Genomic DNA, 21,604 nt, shown 5'->3' with positions numbered 1-21,604 from the left:
AAGCAGATCACTGAGCTTCCCATACCAGTAACTCAACCTGATAATACACCGCAGGAAAACAACGAGTTGCGTGATAGCCTAGTAAACGAAATGGCTCACGCCGTACAAGAGTTTAATGGAACAAACCCACTTAGCAGACCACCGCTACCAAGAATAAACTCTTGTAAGAAACTAGGTGCGCTGTTAAAAATTGTGAACACTGAAGTCCTACCCAATTACGTCGTAGAAGCTTACACATTAGAATATTTGCATATGCTCATCTACTGTGCAGCAACAGCAATTCTATATTAATTTTAGAGATCGAGTGCAATTTGTTGCAATTATTTCATGAATAAAACTGTGCAAAACCAAAATTTTATTGTAATTTATTTACGTAAAGTACAAATTAGTACAATTAAACACACAGTTGTTATCAATATTTGACGGTTGAAAGGAATCACTTTTATAATTTTTAAAACATTAATTGTCATTAATGTCACTGAATGTATTTTTTCATAGCAACGAAGGGCATCTGACGTAATTTACTTGACGACGGGAAATTATCAAAAATTATCGGGTATAATATCACAAGAGAGTGAGAATAAATTGAAAATAATGCGACAGTTTTTCGAAAATTTGTTGTCTGGCAATAGACAGGAGAGCCCGCAGGGCTCGAGTGGCTATTGCCCAATGACAACAAATTTGAGTAAAAATGAAGATTATTTTCTTATTTATTCTTACTGTCGTGTGATATTCGTAGGATTATTTTTTAATTACGTATATTATGGATATTTTCCTTAATGTGACAGTTGTCAAAACTAGGAAACTGGTTGCCATTAAACAGAAACAATCTACTTAAAAAAATTCTATCGGTAATTTTCTACAGTAGATAATTCTCAGTATAATTTTAATCTGATTGAACAGAATTAAATACGTGATCAAATATCTTACTATACGATTGGAAGTTAAAATCATCAAAACATAATCAGCTTAATTTTTATTTCTGTAGCTTTTTATTGGTAAGAATCTCCTATAAATGAAATAATCTACAAAATACGCTTTAAAGAGTCGTAAATATCAGTTTTTTTTAGTAACCGGCTGTACATTTGTGCCCTGTAATTCGGCACTTGATTGGTCGAAATTTTATTTGCCACCCTGTGTCACGTTACATTTTGGTACCGTAGTACTGCGTCTACAGCTGATTTTAAGGATTTTATAAAATTTATATTTTAAAAACTTATAAATTTAACATTTAATGTTAACCAGAATTTTTACGTTGACTGTTTGATAAGGCTGATTATTTGTGTTTTTTATTTTTTTTGATAGTTGTGCTAAAATATTTGCATTAGAATTATCTTCACTTTGCTCCAAATTAGGAACTATTGTATTCTCCTCCGTTAAAAAATTATTCAACACAATGAAAGCAAAAGTTATAGTTTGAACTTTATTAGGAGCTTAGTAGAAAAGTAGTCCATATATTAAGTATCAATAAAATTTTTATAAATAATAGCTACAAAAACACAAATAAATTCATCAAGACATAAATCATAAGATCCCATTTTCAGCCGCCATTATGACATTTAAATGTTTTACCAGCGGGTTTTACGTTTTATGCTCTTTGCGCACAAATTGGCGCAGTTCTTGTACAAGAAACTGTATGACACAAATTCTTGTATCGTTTCTGATATAAGAACTTGTACCGTGTATGACACTATGCATTTTTTTGACATATTAGAAACGATATTAGAAATGATACAATAAAATGCATAGTGTCATACGGCCTTTTTACTTTTGATGTTAAAATTTTTGTAAAAAATAAAAATTTTTTAATACTTTTAAAAAGCTGTAATGAGTTTTCCACGAAAAATTCTGTTTTTTGGTTATTTCACGTTGAAATATTCGATATTTATTAAATAATAATCTACTTTTCATTAACTACAACTCTGCTTCTAATGGGCCTACAGACTTTATACATACACAGTAGAGTATTTTTCAATAAAATACTTATATAGTGCAGTCACTGAAGGTTTTCACCTCCGATTTCGTTGAACCTCCATCGATTTTCATGAAAATTAATGAGTAATTAGAGGATACCTTAAGGAACAAAGATGACATGATGCCAACTTGCGCTTTTACCCTGGGGGTGGATGCCACCCCTTCTCGGGGGTGAAAATTATTTTATTAAAAATAATACCATAAGTCGATAGAGGGACAAATTATAAGCAAAATTTGTTATATAAAGTTATTAAAATAAATCAACACTTTTTGAGTTATTAAAGACCAAAGATTTTATTTTTTCGTAAAAAAATGCATGTTTTAAATCGGTTTTTCACGTATAAGTCAAAAACTATAAGCTTTTACAAAAAAGTTATTAATATTGAAATTGAAGATAATAAAACATTGAATACATTCCTCATCTAAAGAACTAAACTAATGTTAGCTAAAAGTGACTTATTGGCAATCGAATGTGTATTTTTTTCGACGAGTATTCAAATCTAAGTATTCAACCTTAAATAACGGAAAAACTATGCAGTGTATAAAATATTCCTGCTAAACATTTGTCAAATTACTTTGGAATACCTATCAAATTAGCTTCAGAACAAGGTAATAGCGTCAAAATTAAGCAAGTTATAATGAAAATAAAAGAACCGTTTCGAATTTTTTAGGAAAAAGTGAAAAAAAAAACATACGCCATTTCCACAAAAATTAAAATTTATAGTAATCCTTGCAAGAACTTCTTTATATTAGCATAATTAATGTTTTCGATAATTTTGACCGGTTTAGAATGCATATTTTTGAAAAAAAAGATATAATTTAAAAAATCATAATTTTTAAAATTATTGTAATTCTCATATTCTTTTGATAATAACTCCAAAAATACTTCATATACGTAAAAAATTATATTTAATTAAATTTTAGTTTTTTCTGTGCCAAATATTTTACCTGTTTTACTATTTCTATAGGGTAAAAAATAACCGAGATAGAAACTTTTAAATCTTAAATTTTGCTGTGGGAACCATGCAACCGGGGTCATTTAACCTTTTATTTTTAAAAAGTAAGTAGTTTAAAATATTATTTTTAACACGTTTAGATAGCACTTAGAATTAACTTTCAAACAGTTTTCAGATGAACCTGATATCGTAAACACGAACGAAGTTATTAAAAAAAAACCATAACATTTTTGGAAAAATTTTTAAAAGATAAATTTTGAAAAAATTTTTGAGCATAAATTTTAACGCTATCAACATGTCCGGGGACTCATGTAATAGATATTTTTAAGTACTTTGACAAATATTTAATAAGTTTATGTTATAAAATGCATCAATTTCCCGTTATTTCAGCTTGAATACTTAGAGTTTTTTACTCGCCGAAAAAAATATACATTCAATTACCTATAACTCACTTTTAGTTAACATTAAAAGGTTTTTCTAGTAAGGAGTTTATTTCATTTTTTATTAGTTTTAATTTTGATAATAATAACTTTTTTGTGAAAACTTACACTTTTTGAGTTATTGATGAAAAATTGGTTAAAAACATGCATTTTTCTTAAGAAAAATTAAAATTTTTGATCTTTAATAACTCAAAAAGTTCTGATTTATTTTAATAACTTTATATAACAAATTTTGCTTGAAATTTGTCCCTCTATCGAATTATAGGGTTAATTTTATTAAGATAATTTTCACCCCCGAAGAGGGGTGGCATCCACCCCCAGCGTAAAAGCGCAAGTTGGCACCATGTCACCTTTGTTCCTTGATATATCCTCTAACCACTCACCAATTTTCATGCAAATCGATGGAGGTTCAACGAAATCGGAGGTAATAGCTTATATCCACTTTCAGTGACTCCACTATTACTTTTTGAGTTATTTTCGAAACACCGTCCAAAAACATGCTAACCTTCCGTTAAGCGTTGCATGAATAACTACCAAAAACACCGTAAAACGTATGTCGATGCTCAATTCGTATTCCTTTTCACGGTTATCCAGCTGAATTCGTTTATTTTCATTTTCAATTCAAATCAGTCCGTGTGGTGATTTCTGAGATACTAGAGCGTTCAGCGATTACGAAAAGCTTATAAATAAATCGCGTTGACTCACCAAATCAAATCGAATTAAATGAAGTGCAGTGTTGGTGATTAAAAACAATCTACAGCAGAAAAAATCAACTTTATACCATGGCTATGCAACGAGAAGTTGGCGTAGGCGATTTTGTCCTCATGGACAAAATTGACCTGGACAATTTTATGAAGAATATTGAACTCAGGTGAGTACCTACGCTTTTTGTATTAATGAACCGTTGGCTGTTAATGAGGACGTTCCTACCTGCGACAGGTGAATACATTATTAAAGAACAATGCGTGTACTTAGGTGTAATAATTCACATTCACTTGAAAATTGCTGAATTATTATATTTAGCTACCTTACCCATGAAAAAAATGGAACAAGACCATTGGGAATCGGAATATTCGAAATAGCCGGTGGGTTGGGTGATTTTAAATGGATTAAACTTTTTTTATATATAAGTACAGGAAAACAAAAATATAAACAAATAATACCAATGCCGGTGTTTTCGTTTTTACTCACAAAATCAAACACAAAACTCCACAGAAAATTGAATTTTAGACATCAAAAACAAAAGTTCTGCCTAATAAAGTTTTTTTTTAAGTTTACGCTTTAGTTTAAGTCTAAAAGTTTTACTTAATGCTTCCAATAACATTTTGAATTTCCATAATCTGAATCCTAGTGTAGGAAACACAGGTTGAACCTCGCAAAATGGACACAAGTCCGGTTTTATTTTTTTTCTGGTATATCGATCAAGGGGTGCTTATTATGAGACTAACTTTTTCTTAAAAAAATTCGCCCCGGAACCCCCCTTTTTATCCCTTTAAATAGGGTAATTTGTGGTTTTTGCGAAACGTAGCCCTTCCTGTACATTTTGCAAAAAATTTATTTAATAGTAAAATGAAGAGGACTATATTTCCTACTATTTATTTCCCGACAGCATATGTCTATCACCCACCGTTTAGCGGAGGTGGCGCCACAAAGTTGACAAATTTTTAAAAAAAGAATGTGTGTGTACTTTGTAAGCACGTAAGAATTTATACTTCTAAATATGATTTCAATGAAATAAATATACTTTTGGACAGTTTATTTGTATTTTATTTAAAGATTAAATTAATTTTTACTTACTACTTTCCAAACATTTTTATTAAAACAATACCAAAAATTAAAAAAGATCAGAAAACACCAGGATTCGAACCGGGGTCCTCTTGATCTCCAGTCCAACGCTCTACCACTGAGCTATACCCTTTTGATTATCCGGGCTACAAGATTTCTCAGACATAGTGACAAACAGACGAAGTGAATTATAAAATACTTTAAGTATTACTTATTATCTTATTCCCGAGGTAGACAAATCCAAATACACAAAAATTAAAAAAATAGTTATTTATGATATAAATGTTAAAAGTACAATTTTAAGGCACGTATGTGAAAGTTTCGTGTGAAAGATTCGCTTCGCTCAATTCACATGGAGTGCCTTAAAAATGTACTTTTCAACACGTACCTATATCATACAATATTTTTTCTACAAACTTCTTATATATCAACAATTATAATTTATTTATTCTCAATTACAGGACAATACCTACAAAAACTTTTACTTGAACTTGACTGACATTCCATTTTTATATTTTTCTTGACATATTACATCAAAACTGCCTATACTGTCAATACGTAAATTAGAATAACATCTACTTTTATTTTTGTATATTCTAACAAATTTTAATAGTTTTTTTCTACAAACGTGTTAAAAATGCAATACAGTTTAAATTAAATTTTAAAAAACCTTTTAAACCACCTTTTTCAAATTGCGCAAGTTGTATTATTAATATCTATTAATGTTAATAAATGAAATATAAATATTTTGAAGTTTCACAATTTGACAATTCACTTTAAACTGCAGTGCCTTAAAATTTTTAAAGCACCAGTGCTTTAAAGTAGCGTTTTAACGCTCCTATGGAGTGCTATAAATTGCATTTTTAACACGTTTGTAGAAAAATATATTTAAAAACACTAATATATTCTTTCCACACCTTTTCTGGACTGATAAATACATAAATTAAAACATTTAGTAACGAACTCCATACTGCCTGTGTGCACATGCGCGCAGATTAATAAAATTTCACCCTCAATGAAATCGCGCCTAAAGATGTGTAACTTCAAAAAGATGTTTAAAAAAATTATTTTTCCCTAATTGTAATGAAAATTAAGAAGAAACCCTGCAGCAATTAATCACAAATAAGTGGCTGATTTTTTGGTATAGGTTTCATTTAAGGGCAATTGCAAATTTTTTAATTACAGAGTGTTACATTTTAAAAAACCCCTTTTTTATACCATCTGAACCGCCTATGCTAGAGTAAAAAAACTTTCAGCGATTATCCATGTACTGGTGTTATTTACAAATTTGTATAATGTACCCCCATATTTTCCCCGGGACCACCTAAAAAAAGGAGAATTAATAAAGAAAATAATCAAAAATTGATTTTGGGCCACCACTGTGGCTTTAGGGTGCAAAGAAAATAAAATATGCATGGGTCATAATGTGTAGCAGACAGTATGTTCTTTTATTTTCCATAAGTACGTTATCAATAAAATGAATAGGTGTCGAAAACAAAACAAAAACTGGAGCCCACCAAAGCATCTCTGAGGTTTACAGTGCCACTGTGCCGTAACAGTTGCTTATACGAAAAAAATGCATAGGATATTATTTGTAGAGAAAATAGTGGTCCTTAATTCTGTATAAGTTTTGTTTTTAAAAAAATGCATAGGTAATGAGAAAATCGTAAAAACATGATCTCCAAGGGATAGGGGTAGTTTATGCAGTTTAATTTCAAGGATAGGGGTAGTTTCCGCAGTGATGTTGCAATAATCATATATATTTATGAAAAACCCAATTGATGGAGCATAGGTCAATATGCGCACAAAATGATATATGAAGAATTTTAATAAAGGGCGCATGTGAAGGATTTCAAGAAAATCACTTTCTTTATTAATTCCTCCTTTTTTGGGGTGGTTCCAAAAAAAAGGGGGGTGCATTATAGAAATTTGTAAATGACACCAGTATGTGCATAATCGCTGAAAGTTTTTTTACTCTAGCATAGGTGGTTCAGATGGTATAAAAAAGGGTTTTTTAAAATGTAACACCCTGTAATTAAAAAATTTGCAATTGCCTTTAAATGAACCTTATACCAAAAAATCAGCCACTTATTTGTGATTAATTTCCGCAGGGTTTGTTTTTAATTTTCATTACAGTTAGGGAAAAATATTTTTTTTTCAAAACATCTTTTTTAAAAAATTGTCAACTTTGGGGCGCCACCCACTAAACGGTGAGTGATAGACATCTGTCGGAAATAAATAGTAGAAAATATAGTCCTCTTCATTTTACTATTAAATAATTTTTTGCAAAACGTATAGGAAGGGCTACCTTTTGCAAAAACCACAAGTTACCCCTTTTAAAGGGATTGATTTTGGGCCACCACTGTGGCTTTAGGGTGCAAAGAAAATAAAATATGCATGGGTCATAATGTGTAGCAGACAGTATGTTCTTTTATTTTCCATAAGTACGTTATCAATAAAATGAATAGGTGTCGAAAATAGGTTGTTCCGGGGCAAATTTTTTTAAGAAAAAGTTAGTCTCATAATAAGCATCCCTTGATATACTTACCAGAAAAAAAATAAAACCGGACTTATGTCCATTTTGCGAGGTTCAACCTCTGTTTTCTACACTATCCCTATAAGTATGTAGAAACAACACATGTCCATAAAACACTGTACGGTTTCTCAACAGAAACCGCACATGTCCAGGACTTGTGTGGTTTTTGCTGATTATCAAATAAACATCCCATTGGCAACTAAGTATATAACTTAATAATGGAAAGTGTTATTTTGCCCACTGAGATGTAATTACTCATATTCTGCCAAAAGCTGGGTGTAGGGAAAAATGGACAAGGGTTGTTTCTGCATATATAGCGATTCAATTATTAAAAATACTTTTTAAATCAATAAAAACAATTTAAACAGAATAATAAAAAATTTAAAAAAAGTATAGAATATGTAATATTAACAAAAAAAATGTGACAAATTTACTACTCAATGACATGCCCTTTATTTTTAAATACATCCAATTCTCCATGACACAGTTTTTATCAAGTTCTGACAAAATTCTAGTGTAAATGAATCCAATATTTCTAGCAATTTTTTCTTTTATTCCTTGACAGACCTAGCAAAATGTCCCCTCAATGTTTTTTTCATTTCACCTCACAAAGTTTTTATCTGGGACAAGTCGTGACTATTAACACGTTAAGCCCCATGTGTACCACACTGGCACACACTCTAGTTTTATCTGGGACCGTGTGTACCTATCAGGCCACAGCGAAGTGTCGTGTTCCTAATGCCGTGGCTCGTCGAGGATCGCATTTGCCGTGCTTTCTTATGTATAAATGTGTGTAAACGGTCTGTGGTAAACAAAATCAGAGGTTGGTCCGTTAAACCACGTGTTCACAAACAGGTTAGGTTATAATTTCTAACATGCTTCAGTCAGTATCGGTTCGAACGTCTAACGAGGCTAACACTATTTTCTCTTCAGTTTTTTGTTAAAAAGTGGAACTAAAAAATAAGATAATGTTCCGTAAAGGACTATCGGAAGACGAACTTCGCAGACTTGCTGAGGAGAGTGACTTTAGTGATAGTAGTATGTCTGAAAGTACGTTTTATGATTCTGATGCCGATCCAGTGTACAATGAAAATGTTACTGATGGTTCTTCAGACTCATACAGTAGTGAATATGAGTCTCGTAGAAAAAAAGCTAAAATTTGCAAACAAACACAAAATTGCAAAGAATTTACTGCAGGTTCTAGTTCTAACCAAAAGGAGGCTGATACAAGAAGGATAGGTAAATTATTTAAGAATGCACAAATTCGGTTTGTACTTTACTTTTTTTTTGCTTTGTAGAAAAAGCTGAATCTGCAAACGTTAGCCTGGAAGCTGTTATTGACGATGTATCAAGAAATAAAATAACTGCAGGTCCTAGTTGTATCCAAAAGGAGGCTGATACAAGAAGGATAGGTAAGTTATTTAGGAATGCACAAATTCTGTTTGTAGTTTACTTTTTTTTTGCTTTGTAGAAAAAGCTGAATCTGCAAACGTTAGCCTGGAAGCTGTTATTGACGATGTTGTATCAAGAAATAAAATAACATGGAGCGATGTGCCAAATCCAGATGATCTCAATAAGTTCGAACTATCATTTACTTCAGGAATAAATCAGGAAGAACTCGCAAAACTTACAGACCACAAACCAATAGATTTCTACCTACTGTTTATCGACCATCAAGTGCAAGATTTGTTGGTTACTGAAACTAATAAATACGCCGAACAAACCATAATCGCTGGTATTGTAAATAAGTCAATAACGAAACATTCGCTTATGAGTAACTGGAGACCAATTGACAGAAAAGAATTGCTTCGATTTTTGGCTCTCATTATTTGGATGGGGTTAGACAGAAAACCGAAACTCAGAAATTATTGGAGTAACAATTTACTTTACAAAAATGAAGTTTCTAAAATGTGTGAAATAAGTAGAAGTCGATTTGAAATATTATTACACTTCTTTCACATTTCAGATAACGAGAGCTGCCCACCTGGAAACAGACTCTACAAAATTTCTCCTCTTGTACAAATACTAAATGAAAAGTTTCAGAAAATGTGTACTCCTAGAGAATCGTTATGTATTGACGAAACTATGGTGCCATTTCGTGGTAGACTTAGTTTTTTGCAATACATTCCTGGAAAAAGACACAAATATGGAGTCAAATTGTTTAAACTTTGCGTCGCAGATGGATATACGTACGCCGTTAAAGTGTACGGTGGAAAAGAGATGCAACCATCTGAAAAGTCGTTAGCATCCAGAGTGGTGATGGAACTTATGCAACCGCTTCTAGATACAGGCAGAAGTTTATATACTGATAATTTTTATACGAGTGTTGACTTGGCTCATGATTTAAATAATAGGAAAACCCATTTAGTCGGAACATTACGTTCCAATAGGAAACATAATCCCAAAGCGGTAGTCAATGCAAAATTAAAAAGAGGTGACATGAAGTATCTACAGAGTAATACAAAAGTTGTTATCGGAAAATGGAAAGATAAACGGGACGTTTTGTTTTTAACGACCAAGGATATTCCTTTGATGATAGATGTTCAAACAAAACGTGGGCCTGTTCCCAAACCATCGACCATTGTTGACTATAATTCTGCAAAATCTTTTATCGATGTGTCGGATCAAAAGGCTGCATATAATTCCCCTGTTCGACGAAGTATGAAGTGGTATCGTAAATTGGCTGTGGAATTACTAACAAATACCGCACTTGTGAACTCTTTAGTTCTCTACAAATCTGTTACTGGCAAACATCTCTCAATTACTGAGTTCCGTGAACAGATTGTTCAAAGTCTTTTAATGCCTCAAACAACTTCTGAAAACTCTTTAACAACTCTGCATACGTTGGACGAGAAAGAGAAAAGGGGAAGGTGTTCAGCATGTTACAAGAACTTTTCGAACCGTGAAGGAAGAGCATCAGCGATGAAGAATGCCAAAAGGGTATACACTTTTTGTCCGGCATGTGCCGTTAATACCGCATATATGTGTGTTAAGTGTTTTGTGAATATTCATACATGTTCTTTGAAAAAATAAATTGTTTTTGTATTTTTAAACTTAAAATATCTTAGGGAGAAGGTATTTGATTATCTTCCTGGTGCGAGCCAATATGGCACACATGGTCCACATTAAAACAAATTACAAAAATAATTATAAATAGACCGTGTGTACCCTGTTGGTACATGCTGTTTTTTTACTTAAAAAATGTATTTTGTTTTTATTTTAGAATAGAAATAAATAGTTATACACATTCTTATTTCAAAATTATTAAAAAAATGTTCCGGTCTGACAGAAAAATTATGTCATGATGGTCCGGGGCTTAACGTGTTAAAAACCCATTTCAGAAGTGGTATACCATGGTCTTAAATCCATTTTAAACTGTGTTTTGAGATATGGAAACCTGCGCTGTCCTGTTGGAAGATAAAATCCTCCACAGATGTTAAACTTCGTTCCATGATCCTAAAAGAGATTCTTCTAAATTCTTCAAATATTTTTCGGTATTTACAATCTCATCTATAATATGCAACTTTCTCACACCTTTAGAAGAACATGCTGTCCCAGATCATGACAGATGCAGGGCATTTGAATTTTCCCTTTAGACAATCTTAATGAGGATGTTCTGACCTGCGACAGGTGAATACATTATTAAAGAACAATGCGTGTACTTAGGTGTAATAATTCACTTAAAAATTGCTGAATTATACTTAGCTATCTTAACCATGAAAAAAACGGAACAAGACCATTGGGAATTCAATCAAAATAGCTGGTTTATTGGATGGTTTTAACACTAGAAAGTCGGAGGGGCCAATTTGGCCCCTGTTGCGATTTGAAGTTATTGTAGTTTTTTATTTGAGGCAATAATAATTTCATATTTTATGACTTTTAATATTTTGATACAAAGACTTATTTAGCACAAAAAAATATTGTTTACTAAATTTATTAAATGGTGTTTCTAACAAATCTACCATAGAAGTCTAAAGGGGCCAAATTGACCCTATGTAAGTTATTATTGTTTTCTGGGAAATTCGACGAGCCTTTCTTTCAAATTCCTGTCGGATGGGTAAAATTATATTTAAGTATGTATGTTTATTGTAAATGGTTACCCTTATACTGGTACTGATCATCTACGTAATAAAGGTAAAATTGTCGGTGAACACAAGTGAATGCAAAGATACAATTGTGGGTGTAGAGGACCAAATGACGCGTCTTTATACTACAAAAGTAACTTCAAGACGATGGCCTATGTACGCGTTTTATAATACTCTTGACTTGGAAGCAATAAATGCATGGATTATTTATAAAGAAATAACTGGTAGTAGACTCAGTCTTTGTAAGTTTATTCTTCGGCTGCGTGAAGAATTATGGGCCCCATACCTTGCCTCCCGAAATCTGGAACTACGCCTAGCAACACCAGGTCTACCAACAACTATCACCTGTTACTATCCAAAAACGACAAAAATATCAGTTGAAAATATTTTGTAAAGGAAATCATACTTCCAATCATTGCCGCGGCTGTAACAAGGCAATGTGTGGCAAATATCAAAAACTGCAAACTGTATGGTGTTCCGACTGTTTTTGATAGGCAGCGAATGTGTTAAACAATGAAAGTAAAAATTAAAATCAGGTTCTATCGTCTAGAGTAGATTCAATTTCTTTAAACTGAGTTTTAATTGATTAAAGAACATGGGGCCAAAATGATCCCTTCCGGCTCTCTAGGTAGGTAAGCTAAGCCCGACTTTCTAGTGTTAAAGGAAGCAAACTTTTTTTTCTTTGATGTAAGTACTGGGGAAACAAATACATAATATGCTTTTTTTCATGAGCATTTTTCAGTGCGTCACAGTTTTTCGATTTCTTTCTAACGCATTAAATTGTATATGACAGAAAAAAAGGCACGTCGGTGATTACTTTGGTAATTATTCTAGATCATTGACTATTCTAGTTGTCAATAGATGGCGCTATAATAGAAACAAATTTATTTACTAATTATATAATATATCTACGAATACAATCTGTACAATTTATAAGACTATACAAATCAAAGGAAATACCATTTTATAAATGCAATAAAGACAATTGATTTGTTTTTATGCCCAATTGCAAATAAAATTTGACAACTGTCAGATTTAACTAAAATGTCATGTCACTAAAATGTATATTATCACGGACTTACCTTTTTTTCTATCATTTGTGACGCACTGAAAAATCCTCATGAAAAGAACCATACCAGTGTTTTTATTTTCACGCACAAAATCAATCAACCACAAAACTTCCCTTATGAATCTGACACCATTGTCTTGTAGCATTATTTAACTGGCTACTTTATTTTATGGGAATAAACCATAATTCATAATTAGGAATATTTTTTATTTGCTGTTTCAGGTTAGATTGAATGTTAGGACAGTTTTTAATTTTTGCTAAAAAAACCTCATCAAACCTAATTTAATTTGAAAACAGTTGTTAGTTCTTGTTAATTTTTTATTTATCGTTGATAAGAAGTCGAGGTCCGCTGGGATGAACAGCCTCGGCTTCTTTTCGCAGTGAATATCTGTTGTGAATTTTGTTGTGTTTGACATTTGATTTTTTGGAAGAAAACTTAAAATAGACAAATCTGTGATTATCGTTCGAGGTGAACGGACGACTTTTGAAACTAATCCAAAGGGTAAGGGCCAAAACTATCTATATTTTCCGGTTAATTTCTAATTTGCATCGACTGGCATAGATTTTAAATTCGTCAATCTGCCGCATAAGATGGAGGAAGAAGTTCCTCCCGATCCTCCTCCACCACCTGACCCTCCTAATAAAATCAACCAACATGAATGTCAATCTCAACCTCCAATTATTCAGAAAAGTCTTAAAGGAAAAAAACAAATACTATATTCGGAGACCGACATAGGTCCTTATGAAGTATTTGTCCAGGGTCAGGATAAAAATATTGGAGATTACCACGTGTTAAGTATAGCTAAATCTATTTCCGTTTTAAAAATTAAAGACATCACGAAAATCAGTAGAAAAGGTAAAAACAGGATAGGGGTATTATTTGCCACTAGAAAAGCAGCCAACGATTTCGTTGTGAGGAAAGATTGGGAAGCCCTAGGGTATGACGTGTTCATTCCATTTCATCAAATTTCTTGTAGGGGTATAGTAAGGGGAGTTAATAAAAGATTCACAGAGGAAGAAATAAAGGTGGCATCAGAAACCAACTTGGCTTTATGTAAGATATTAAGTGTTAAGCGAATGAACCGAAGAGTACAAGTGGATTCAAAGGTTGAATTTGTCTCCACGGGAACTATTAGCATAACTTTTTCAGGAAAAACTATTCCTAAAGAAATTTCCATATATCAACTACCAATGAGGGTCACACCATTCATCAGCCCTGTTCTTCAATGTGGGAATTGCTTACTTTATGGCCATTCTACGAACCAATGTAGAGGAAAAAAGAAATGTGCTAGATGCGGAACTTCTCATGAGGATTCTTCATCTAATACGACGTGTACAAAATATTGCATTTTCTGCAAATCTTCTGACCATGAATCAAGTAGTCGTAATTGTAGAGAGAGAGTCAGACAAAAAGATATTAAGGATCTAATGTCCTTTTCTAATCTATCTTTCTATGAGGCAAGTCAGCAGGTTCCTAGGATCCATAATATTTCATCTTTAAACATAAACGATTTCCCCCCTTACATAGCGATCAGAATAATTCTAATGGCATCTTACCACACGAGAGGAGGTCTGCAGCCTCAGCTCAATATTCAAAACCTTTTAGTCAAGTCACTCAATCTCCACCAAAAAGAAGAAGACCTTCAATACAAGAAAATACAGGTTATGATAAAATCTCCCACCAAAGACTACTTATTAATCCATCAGGTAGAAGAATAAATTAGCCCTCGACTTCAAAATTCAATCCTGCTCACTCTGATTCTCGAATCACTAACTCACAATCTTTATCCCAACTTCATTTGGATTTCAATCAGGCCATGTCTATGCTGAACCAATCTCACAGGGAGCTCGTCATGACCTTCATTGGGGACTTAATAAACTCAAAATCATACTCCATTCCTTACAATATGGCAAATCTAAAGACTAGCATAAACAAAAGTGTATCACCTTTCAATACAAATGTAAACCAGGGTCGGAGGGGAATAGAGGATCTCGAGCCTGAGGATTCGAGATCTTTTGACTCCTTGGTCTAGCAAACATACTCTATATAATGAATCCTAACACTCCGATAACTATTATTCAGTGGAATATACGTTCATATAACACTAATTCTGACAATCTAAAAATCCTTATAAAAAACCTTAACCCAGATATAATCCTTATTAGCGAATCTTGGCTCTCAAACCAACATGTTATAAGATGTAGAGGGTATCAAATAATCAGAAAAGATCGAGAGGATGGCTATGGCGGATTAATTACTCTTATCAAAAACAATATTGATTATAGGGAAATTAAATTGCCAATCCAGGCTTCAGTCATGATGTCCAATTCCAACTCACATTTCTCCCTAACTTTAATTTGAATATTCTTAATATATACTGTCCACAAGACAACTCTATCTCCAAATCCAACTGGTTTTCCCTTGTTAAATCACTTAATAAGCCATTTTTAATCATGGGTGATCTAAATTGTAATCATAAGGCATGGGGTAGTTCTATAGACAGTCACAATGGTAGGATTATTTTTGATTCTTTGGAGGAACTTGAGCTAGTATTTCTCAATGATGGGTCCCCAACTAGACTGGTGGCCCCAGGAGGCAGTAAGTCGGTAGTAGATCTAACAATGGCATCAGTCGATGTGGCAGCCAGTGTGGGCAAGTGGTCCACTATTTCAGATACTGGAACTAGTGACCACTTCCCCATAATATGTCAGATAGGTGTATGTCCTCAATCTCCCCCGCATTCATGTAAAAGAAGAAATCTAAAGAAAGCTGATTGGTCTACTTATCATAACAATTTAAACAGCATTTTCTCAGCTTCTCCCAGGGAAGATTACGAATTTTTTACTAACTCCATATCATCGGTAGCTGATGAAGCAATACCTTGGCTTCACCTTCCTAATAATTCCAAATACCACATTCCATGGTGGGATGACTCATGTGCTGAAGTCGTCTCTGCGAGAGTGTCTGCCTTAAAAAAATTTAAAAATATCCCCTCAATGGAAAACTATATCGAGGCTAAAAAGAATATAGCCAAATCAAGAAAATTCCCAAAATCAAAACGTAAAAATAGTTTCAGGCTATTTTGCAGTAAATTAAATAGAAACACTCCTCTAAAAGTTGTGTGGGAGAAAATTAATAAGGTATCGGCTTCGAAACCTTCAATATATACACAATTGCCCTCTACTCCTATATCCCACGAAATTCTATGTTGCTTAACCCCCCTTTCCGCTGTCAATAAAGTATTGGTTAGATCTCCTCAAGCCCTAGAACCGCCATTTGCTCTCGACGAGTATCAGAACTCCCTCTCAATTAAATCTGACTCGTCTCCTGGTTTGGATCAGATTTCCTACTCAATGTTAAAAAATCTTCCCGTTGTTGGATCTTTGTTATTAATTCAACTTTTCAATGAAAGTCTTAGAACGGGTATAGTGCCTGTTCAGTGGAAACAATCAGTAATTTTACCTATAATCAAAAAAGATAAAGATTGTAATAATCCGTTAAACTTTAGACCAATAGCTCTTTCTTCATGTGTAGGCAAAATGCTCGAAACTCTTATAAAGAATAGAATAGAGTTGACTGTGGAACATAATAAGATTTTTAATCCACTACAACTAAGATTTAGAAGGGGTAGAGGTTGTACGGAATGCCTTACATACCTCACCTCAACAATTCAAATAGGCTTCGCTCAAAACCAATACACTATTGGCATCTTTCTAGATATCTCTTCTGCTTATGATAATGTCAATATATCACTCCTGTATTCCAAATTATTAAAGTATAACATTCCAACCCAACTGGCTAATTTGATTTTCTGCCTTCTAAATGATAGAGAGCTATTTGTCAAAGACAAACTGGGACAAACCCATGGCCCAAGAAAATCAAGTCTGGGACTACCCCAAGGTTCCCCATTAAGCCCTATCCTCTTCAACCTATATTGTCTTTCCCTGTATAATTTAATCCCCTCTTCATGCAAACTAATTCAGTATGCAGACGATTTGGTTCTTCTGATTAGAGGGAGTGATTAATGAATTGGTAATTAATGTAAATAAATTCTTGATTCAGATGGAATCATGGTTGCTAGACCACAATTTAAATCTATCTAAGAACAAATCTTCTGCAATATTATTTACAAAAGGAAACACGAAAATCTCTCCCCCTAACGTAATATTTTGTAACCAGAATATTGGTTGGGTGGATTCAGTCAAATACCTGGGGGTAAATATTCAAAAAAACTTAAAGTGGAATTCATATGTAAACTCCATAGAACTAAAAGTAAATCGTGGCCTGAATGTGATGAGAGCTCTTTGTGGGACTTATTGGGGAAGTGATCCAAAAACCTTACAAATTGTACACAATGGTCTGATTCAGAGCCATCTGGACTATGGCTGCCAGGTAATTTTCGATTGTCCAACTTCCTTAATTAAAAGATTGGAGAAACTAAAATACAAAAGTATCCGAATTATAACTGGATGCATGAAATCTACCCCAATTCATGCTCTCTTAAGTGAAAGTGGTCAGATCTCGCTTAAATCTAGATGGGAATGGCTTAGCTCTAAACTTATATTAAAAAATTTAATGTTAATTGGCAACCCAATTATTTCCGCTCTCGACCTGTTAGACTTGGCAATTCAAAGGAACCAAAATAATTGGAAAAACAGAAATATTCCATTTCTAGTGCTTTTAAAAAACAAATTTAAAAGTACTTATCCCAACTTATATTTAAGTGACTTATACCCATGCCATAACTTTGAACTAGACCATCAATTATCAACAGTTCCAATCATAAATATCCAATCTAATCGTTCAGATGAACTTGCCTCAGTTCAACTCCAAAAAATAATTCTAAATAAACCTAGTCACACCAAATTCTTCACGGACGGCTCGGTTGATGATGAAGGATCAGCAGGCTTTGGTATCTTTAGCCGAGAGATCAACTATTCTTATACCAGTAAACTACCTAAGTATACCCAAATATGTACGGCTGAGATTGTCGCAATTAATCATGCCCTCCAAATTATTCTGAAAAATGGGATTAAACAAGCAATCATCTGCTCGGTCTCTAAAAGTGCCTTACAGAAAATAGGCAGATCAACCTATTCTATGGAAACAGAACATTCATCGTTCATGACCAAGAGAGGCATCATTGAAGCGAAAGAAAATAACGTTAATATTAGTCTGGCATGGATTCCAGGACACTCGAATATTAAAGGGAACATGGTGGCTGATAAACTAGCTAATATAGGTAGAACCTTAAATGTAGCTGCTGGTATCATTCCTCACTATTCCAACTTTCTACCAAACATCAAGCATTCCATCTGGAATCGGTAGAAGCAAGAATGGCAGGGGAAAAATCGAAATAATTAATTTTACTCTAAAATTGTAGGTCAGATAGATAAACTCCCCTGGTACCACAATTTTGCATACCATGACAGAAGACATATAACCACCATTATTAGAATGAGGACAGGTCATTGTGCTACTCCAGTTCACCTATTCAGGATAGGAGTAAAAGACGACCCATATTGTGACTGTGGCCGAGTTGTGTCCTTAAATCATCTGATTTTTGAGTGCCCTATAAATATGTCGCCCAATTTTGACCTATATAAAGAATTAGCCAAAACAAATATCCCTACTCCCATTGAAATTTGCCTACTTATGTCCAACCTTAATCCACGTAGGATTAACCTGATCCTTAAATTTCTTAACTTAGCCAAACTTAATTTATAAATTAATCAATTCCCAAATTTGAATTAAAAAAGTTAAGAAGATAAAGATATAAAAAGATAAAAAAGGGTTCAAGGCAGGTTTTGTTTATATTCGATTTAGAGTTAAACCACCATCTCCATATAGTAACTATTTCAGCATCCTTATGCATCATCAGTGAAGATTATGCAGTCACAACTCTGAAGGGAATACAAACATTCTGCCTCTTTTAAAGCAAACCATCGCGATGCGATGAACCCGCCTTTTGAGACGCAAAACAGCGACATCTCTCGTATTACGAGGAAAACGAAAAGCCCTAGATACAAAGTTTACTACTTTTTAAACAATTAGAATAATTGAAATAAAAATATAATAAACAATATTTTAAATCCAAGACTTTTCGTTAATAAACTGCTTTCTGGCTGCATCCCATATCTCCGGATTTTACAATATATAATCACATAGAGACGACGAAATAGGAGAAAGCAAATAGAGGACACTTAGGCCACGCATTTACCTTCTCTTCGTCTAGGAAAAGGACCGAAAGACAGTTTCTAAATACTCACAAATTGAGTAAAAATGAAAAAGATAAAAAAGGGTTCAAGGCAGGTTTTGTTTATATTCGATTCAGAGTTGGACCACCATCTCCATATAGTAACTATTTCAGCATCCTTATGCATCATCAGTGAAAATTATGCAGTCACAACTCTGAAGGGAATACAAACATTCTGCCTCTTTTAAAGCAAACCATCGCGATGCGATGAACCCGCCTTTTGAGACGCAAAACAGCGACATCTCTCGTATTACGAGGAAAACGAAAAGCCCTAGATACAAAGTTTACTACTTTTTAAACAATTAGAATAATTGAAATAAAAATATAATAAACAATATTTTAAATCCAAGACTTTTCGTTAATAAACTGCTTTCTGGCTGCATCCCATATCTCCGGATTTTACAATATATAATCACATAGAGACGACGAAATAGGAGAAAGCAAATAGAGGACACTTAGGCCACGCATTTACCTTCTCTTCGTCTAGGAAAAGGACCGAAAGACAGTTTCTAAATACTCACAAATTGAGTAAAAATGAAAAAGATAAAAAAGGGTTCAAGGCAGGTTTTGTTTATATTCGATTCAGAGTTGGACCACCATCTCCATATAGTAACTATTTCAGCATCCTTATGCATCATCAGTGAAGATTATGCAGTCACAACTCTGAAGGGAATACAAACATTCTGCCTCTTTTAAAGCAAACCATCGCGATGCGATGAACCCGCCTTTTGAGACGCAAAACAGCGACATCTCTCGTATTACGAGGAAAACGAAAAGCCCTAGATACAAAGTTTACTACTTTTTAAACAATTAGAATAATTGAAATAAAAATATAATAAACAATATTTTAAATCCAAGACTTTTCGTTAATATATTAACTTTTTATTTCAATTATTAATTGTTTATTATATTTTTATTTCAATTATTCTAATTGTTTAAAAAGTAGTAAACTTTGTATCTAGGGCTTTTCGTTTTCCTCGTAATACGAGAGATGTCGCTGTTTTGCGTCTCAAAAGGCGGGTTCATCGCATCGCGATGGTTTGCTTTAAAAGAGGCAGAATGTTTGTATTTCCTTCAGAGTTGTGACTGCATAATCTTCACTGATGATGCATAAGGATGCTGAAATAGTTACTATATGGAGATGGTGGTCCAACTCTGAATCGAATATAAACAAAACCTGCCTTGAACCCTTTTTTATTTTTTTCATTTTTACTCAATTTGTGAGTATTTAGAAACTGTCTTTCGGTCCTTTTCCTAGACGAAGAGAAGGTAAATGCGTGGCCTAAGTGTCCTCTATTTGCTTTCTCCTATTTCGTCGTCTCTATGTGATTATATATTGTAAAATCCGGAGATATGGGATGCAGCCAGAAAGCAGTTTATTAACGAAAAGTCTTGGATTTAAAATATTGTTTATTATATTTTTATTTCAATTATTCTAATTGTTTAAAAAGTAGTAAACTTTGTATCTAGGGCTTTTCGTTTTCCTCGTAATACGAGAGATGTCGCTGTTTTGCGTCTCAAAAGGCGGGTTCATCGCATCGCGATGGTTTGCTTTAAAAGAGGCAGAATGTTTGTATTCCCTTCAGAGTTGTGACTGCATAATCTTCACTGATGATGCATAAGGATGCTGAAATAGTTACTATATGGAGATGGTGGTCCAACTCTGAATCGAATATAAACAAAACCTGCCTTGAACCCTTTTTTATCTTTTTCATTTTTACTCAATTTGTGAGTATTTAGAAACTGTCTTTCGGTCCTTTTCCTAGACGAAGAGAAGGTAAATGCGTGGCCTAAGTGTCCTCTATTTGCTTTCTCCTATTTCGTCGTCTCTATGTGATTATATATTGTAAAATCCGGAGATATGGGATGCAGCCAGAAAGCAGTTTATTAACGAAAAGTCTTGGATTTAAAATATTGTTTATTATATTTTTATTTCAATTATTCTAATTATATAAAAAGATATTAGACCTCCAAATGATAAAAGGCTTAACCCTTATGTTATAATATTGCCTTTCCTGTATGGACTGTCTGGCCCTATAAGAAGATGTTCCTGCTAATATATATTTAAAAAAATTGAGACTTTAACATATATATTTGGAAATATTCGATTGCCCAGAGCAAGACAAGAGTATTTCCCTGGTGTAAGCTGGGCGAATTATCCCGAGGGATATAACCCAATAAAGGAAGAAGAAGAAGAAGAAGATTTAAGGTTAGATTGAAAAGAAAATTAAATTTCAGAGAACAAAAACAAAAATCCAGTTGTAAAAAATGAAAATATTTTTTAAATAATAAAAGATTTAAACATAACAAATTAAAAACTTACAGAATATGTAATATTAACAAAAAACAATTTAACAAATTTACCACTGAGTGACATCCCCTTTATTTTTAATTACAACCAAAATTCTTCATCCCATAGTTTTTATCAAGTTCTGACCAAATTTCACACCACAAAGCTTCTATCAGAGACAAGTTGGGACTGTTAAAAACCCATTCCAGAAA

At 33.2% G+C, this 21,604-nt stretch overlaps 2 protein-coding genes across 3 annotated transcripts in view; both read left to right on the top strand.

The window, feature by feature from the left end:
* Positions 1-3,984: 3,984 nt before the first annotated feature.
* The window catches only part of LOC126879050 (unconventional myosin ID), a 243,180-nt gene continuing 225,560 nt past the window's right edge, over positions 3,985-21,604 (top strand). For both annotated transcript variants that reach the window (XM_050641936.1, XM_050641935.1), the window contains exon 1: positions 3,985-4,241. In XM_050641936.1, coding sequence (XP_050497893.1) covers positions 4,153-4,241 — 89 coding nt within the window. In that variant the 5' untranslated portion in view covers positions 3,985-4,152. The remainder of the gene's footprint in view (positions 4,242-21,604) is intronic.
* On the top strand, positions 8,336-9,296 carry LOC126879051 (uncharacterized). The gene is made up of 2 exons (XM_050641937.1): positions 8,336-8,930; positions 8,990-9,296. The coding sequence occupies exons 1-2, from the start codon at positions 8,660-8,662 to the stop codon at positions 9,160-9,162; spliced, it is 444 nt and encodes a 147-aa protein (XP_050497894.1). The 5' UTR covers positions 8,336-8,659; the 3' UTR covers positions 9,163-9,296.

The sequence above is a fragment of the Diabrotica virgifera genome, chromosome 1 (assembly GCF_917563875.1).
Source record: "Diabrotica virgifera virgifera chromosome 1, PGI_DIABVI_V3a".
Classification (NCBI taxonomy): Eukaryota; Metazoa; Arthropoda; class Insecta; order Coleoptera; family Chrysomelidae; genus Diabrotica; species Diabrotica virgifera.
This window is presented reverse-complemented; position numbering and strand designations above follow the sequence as displayed.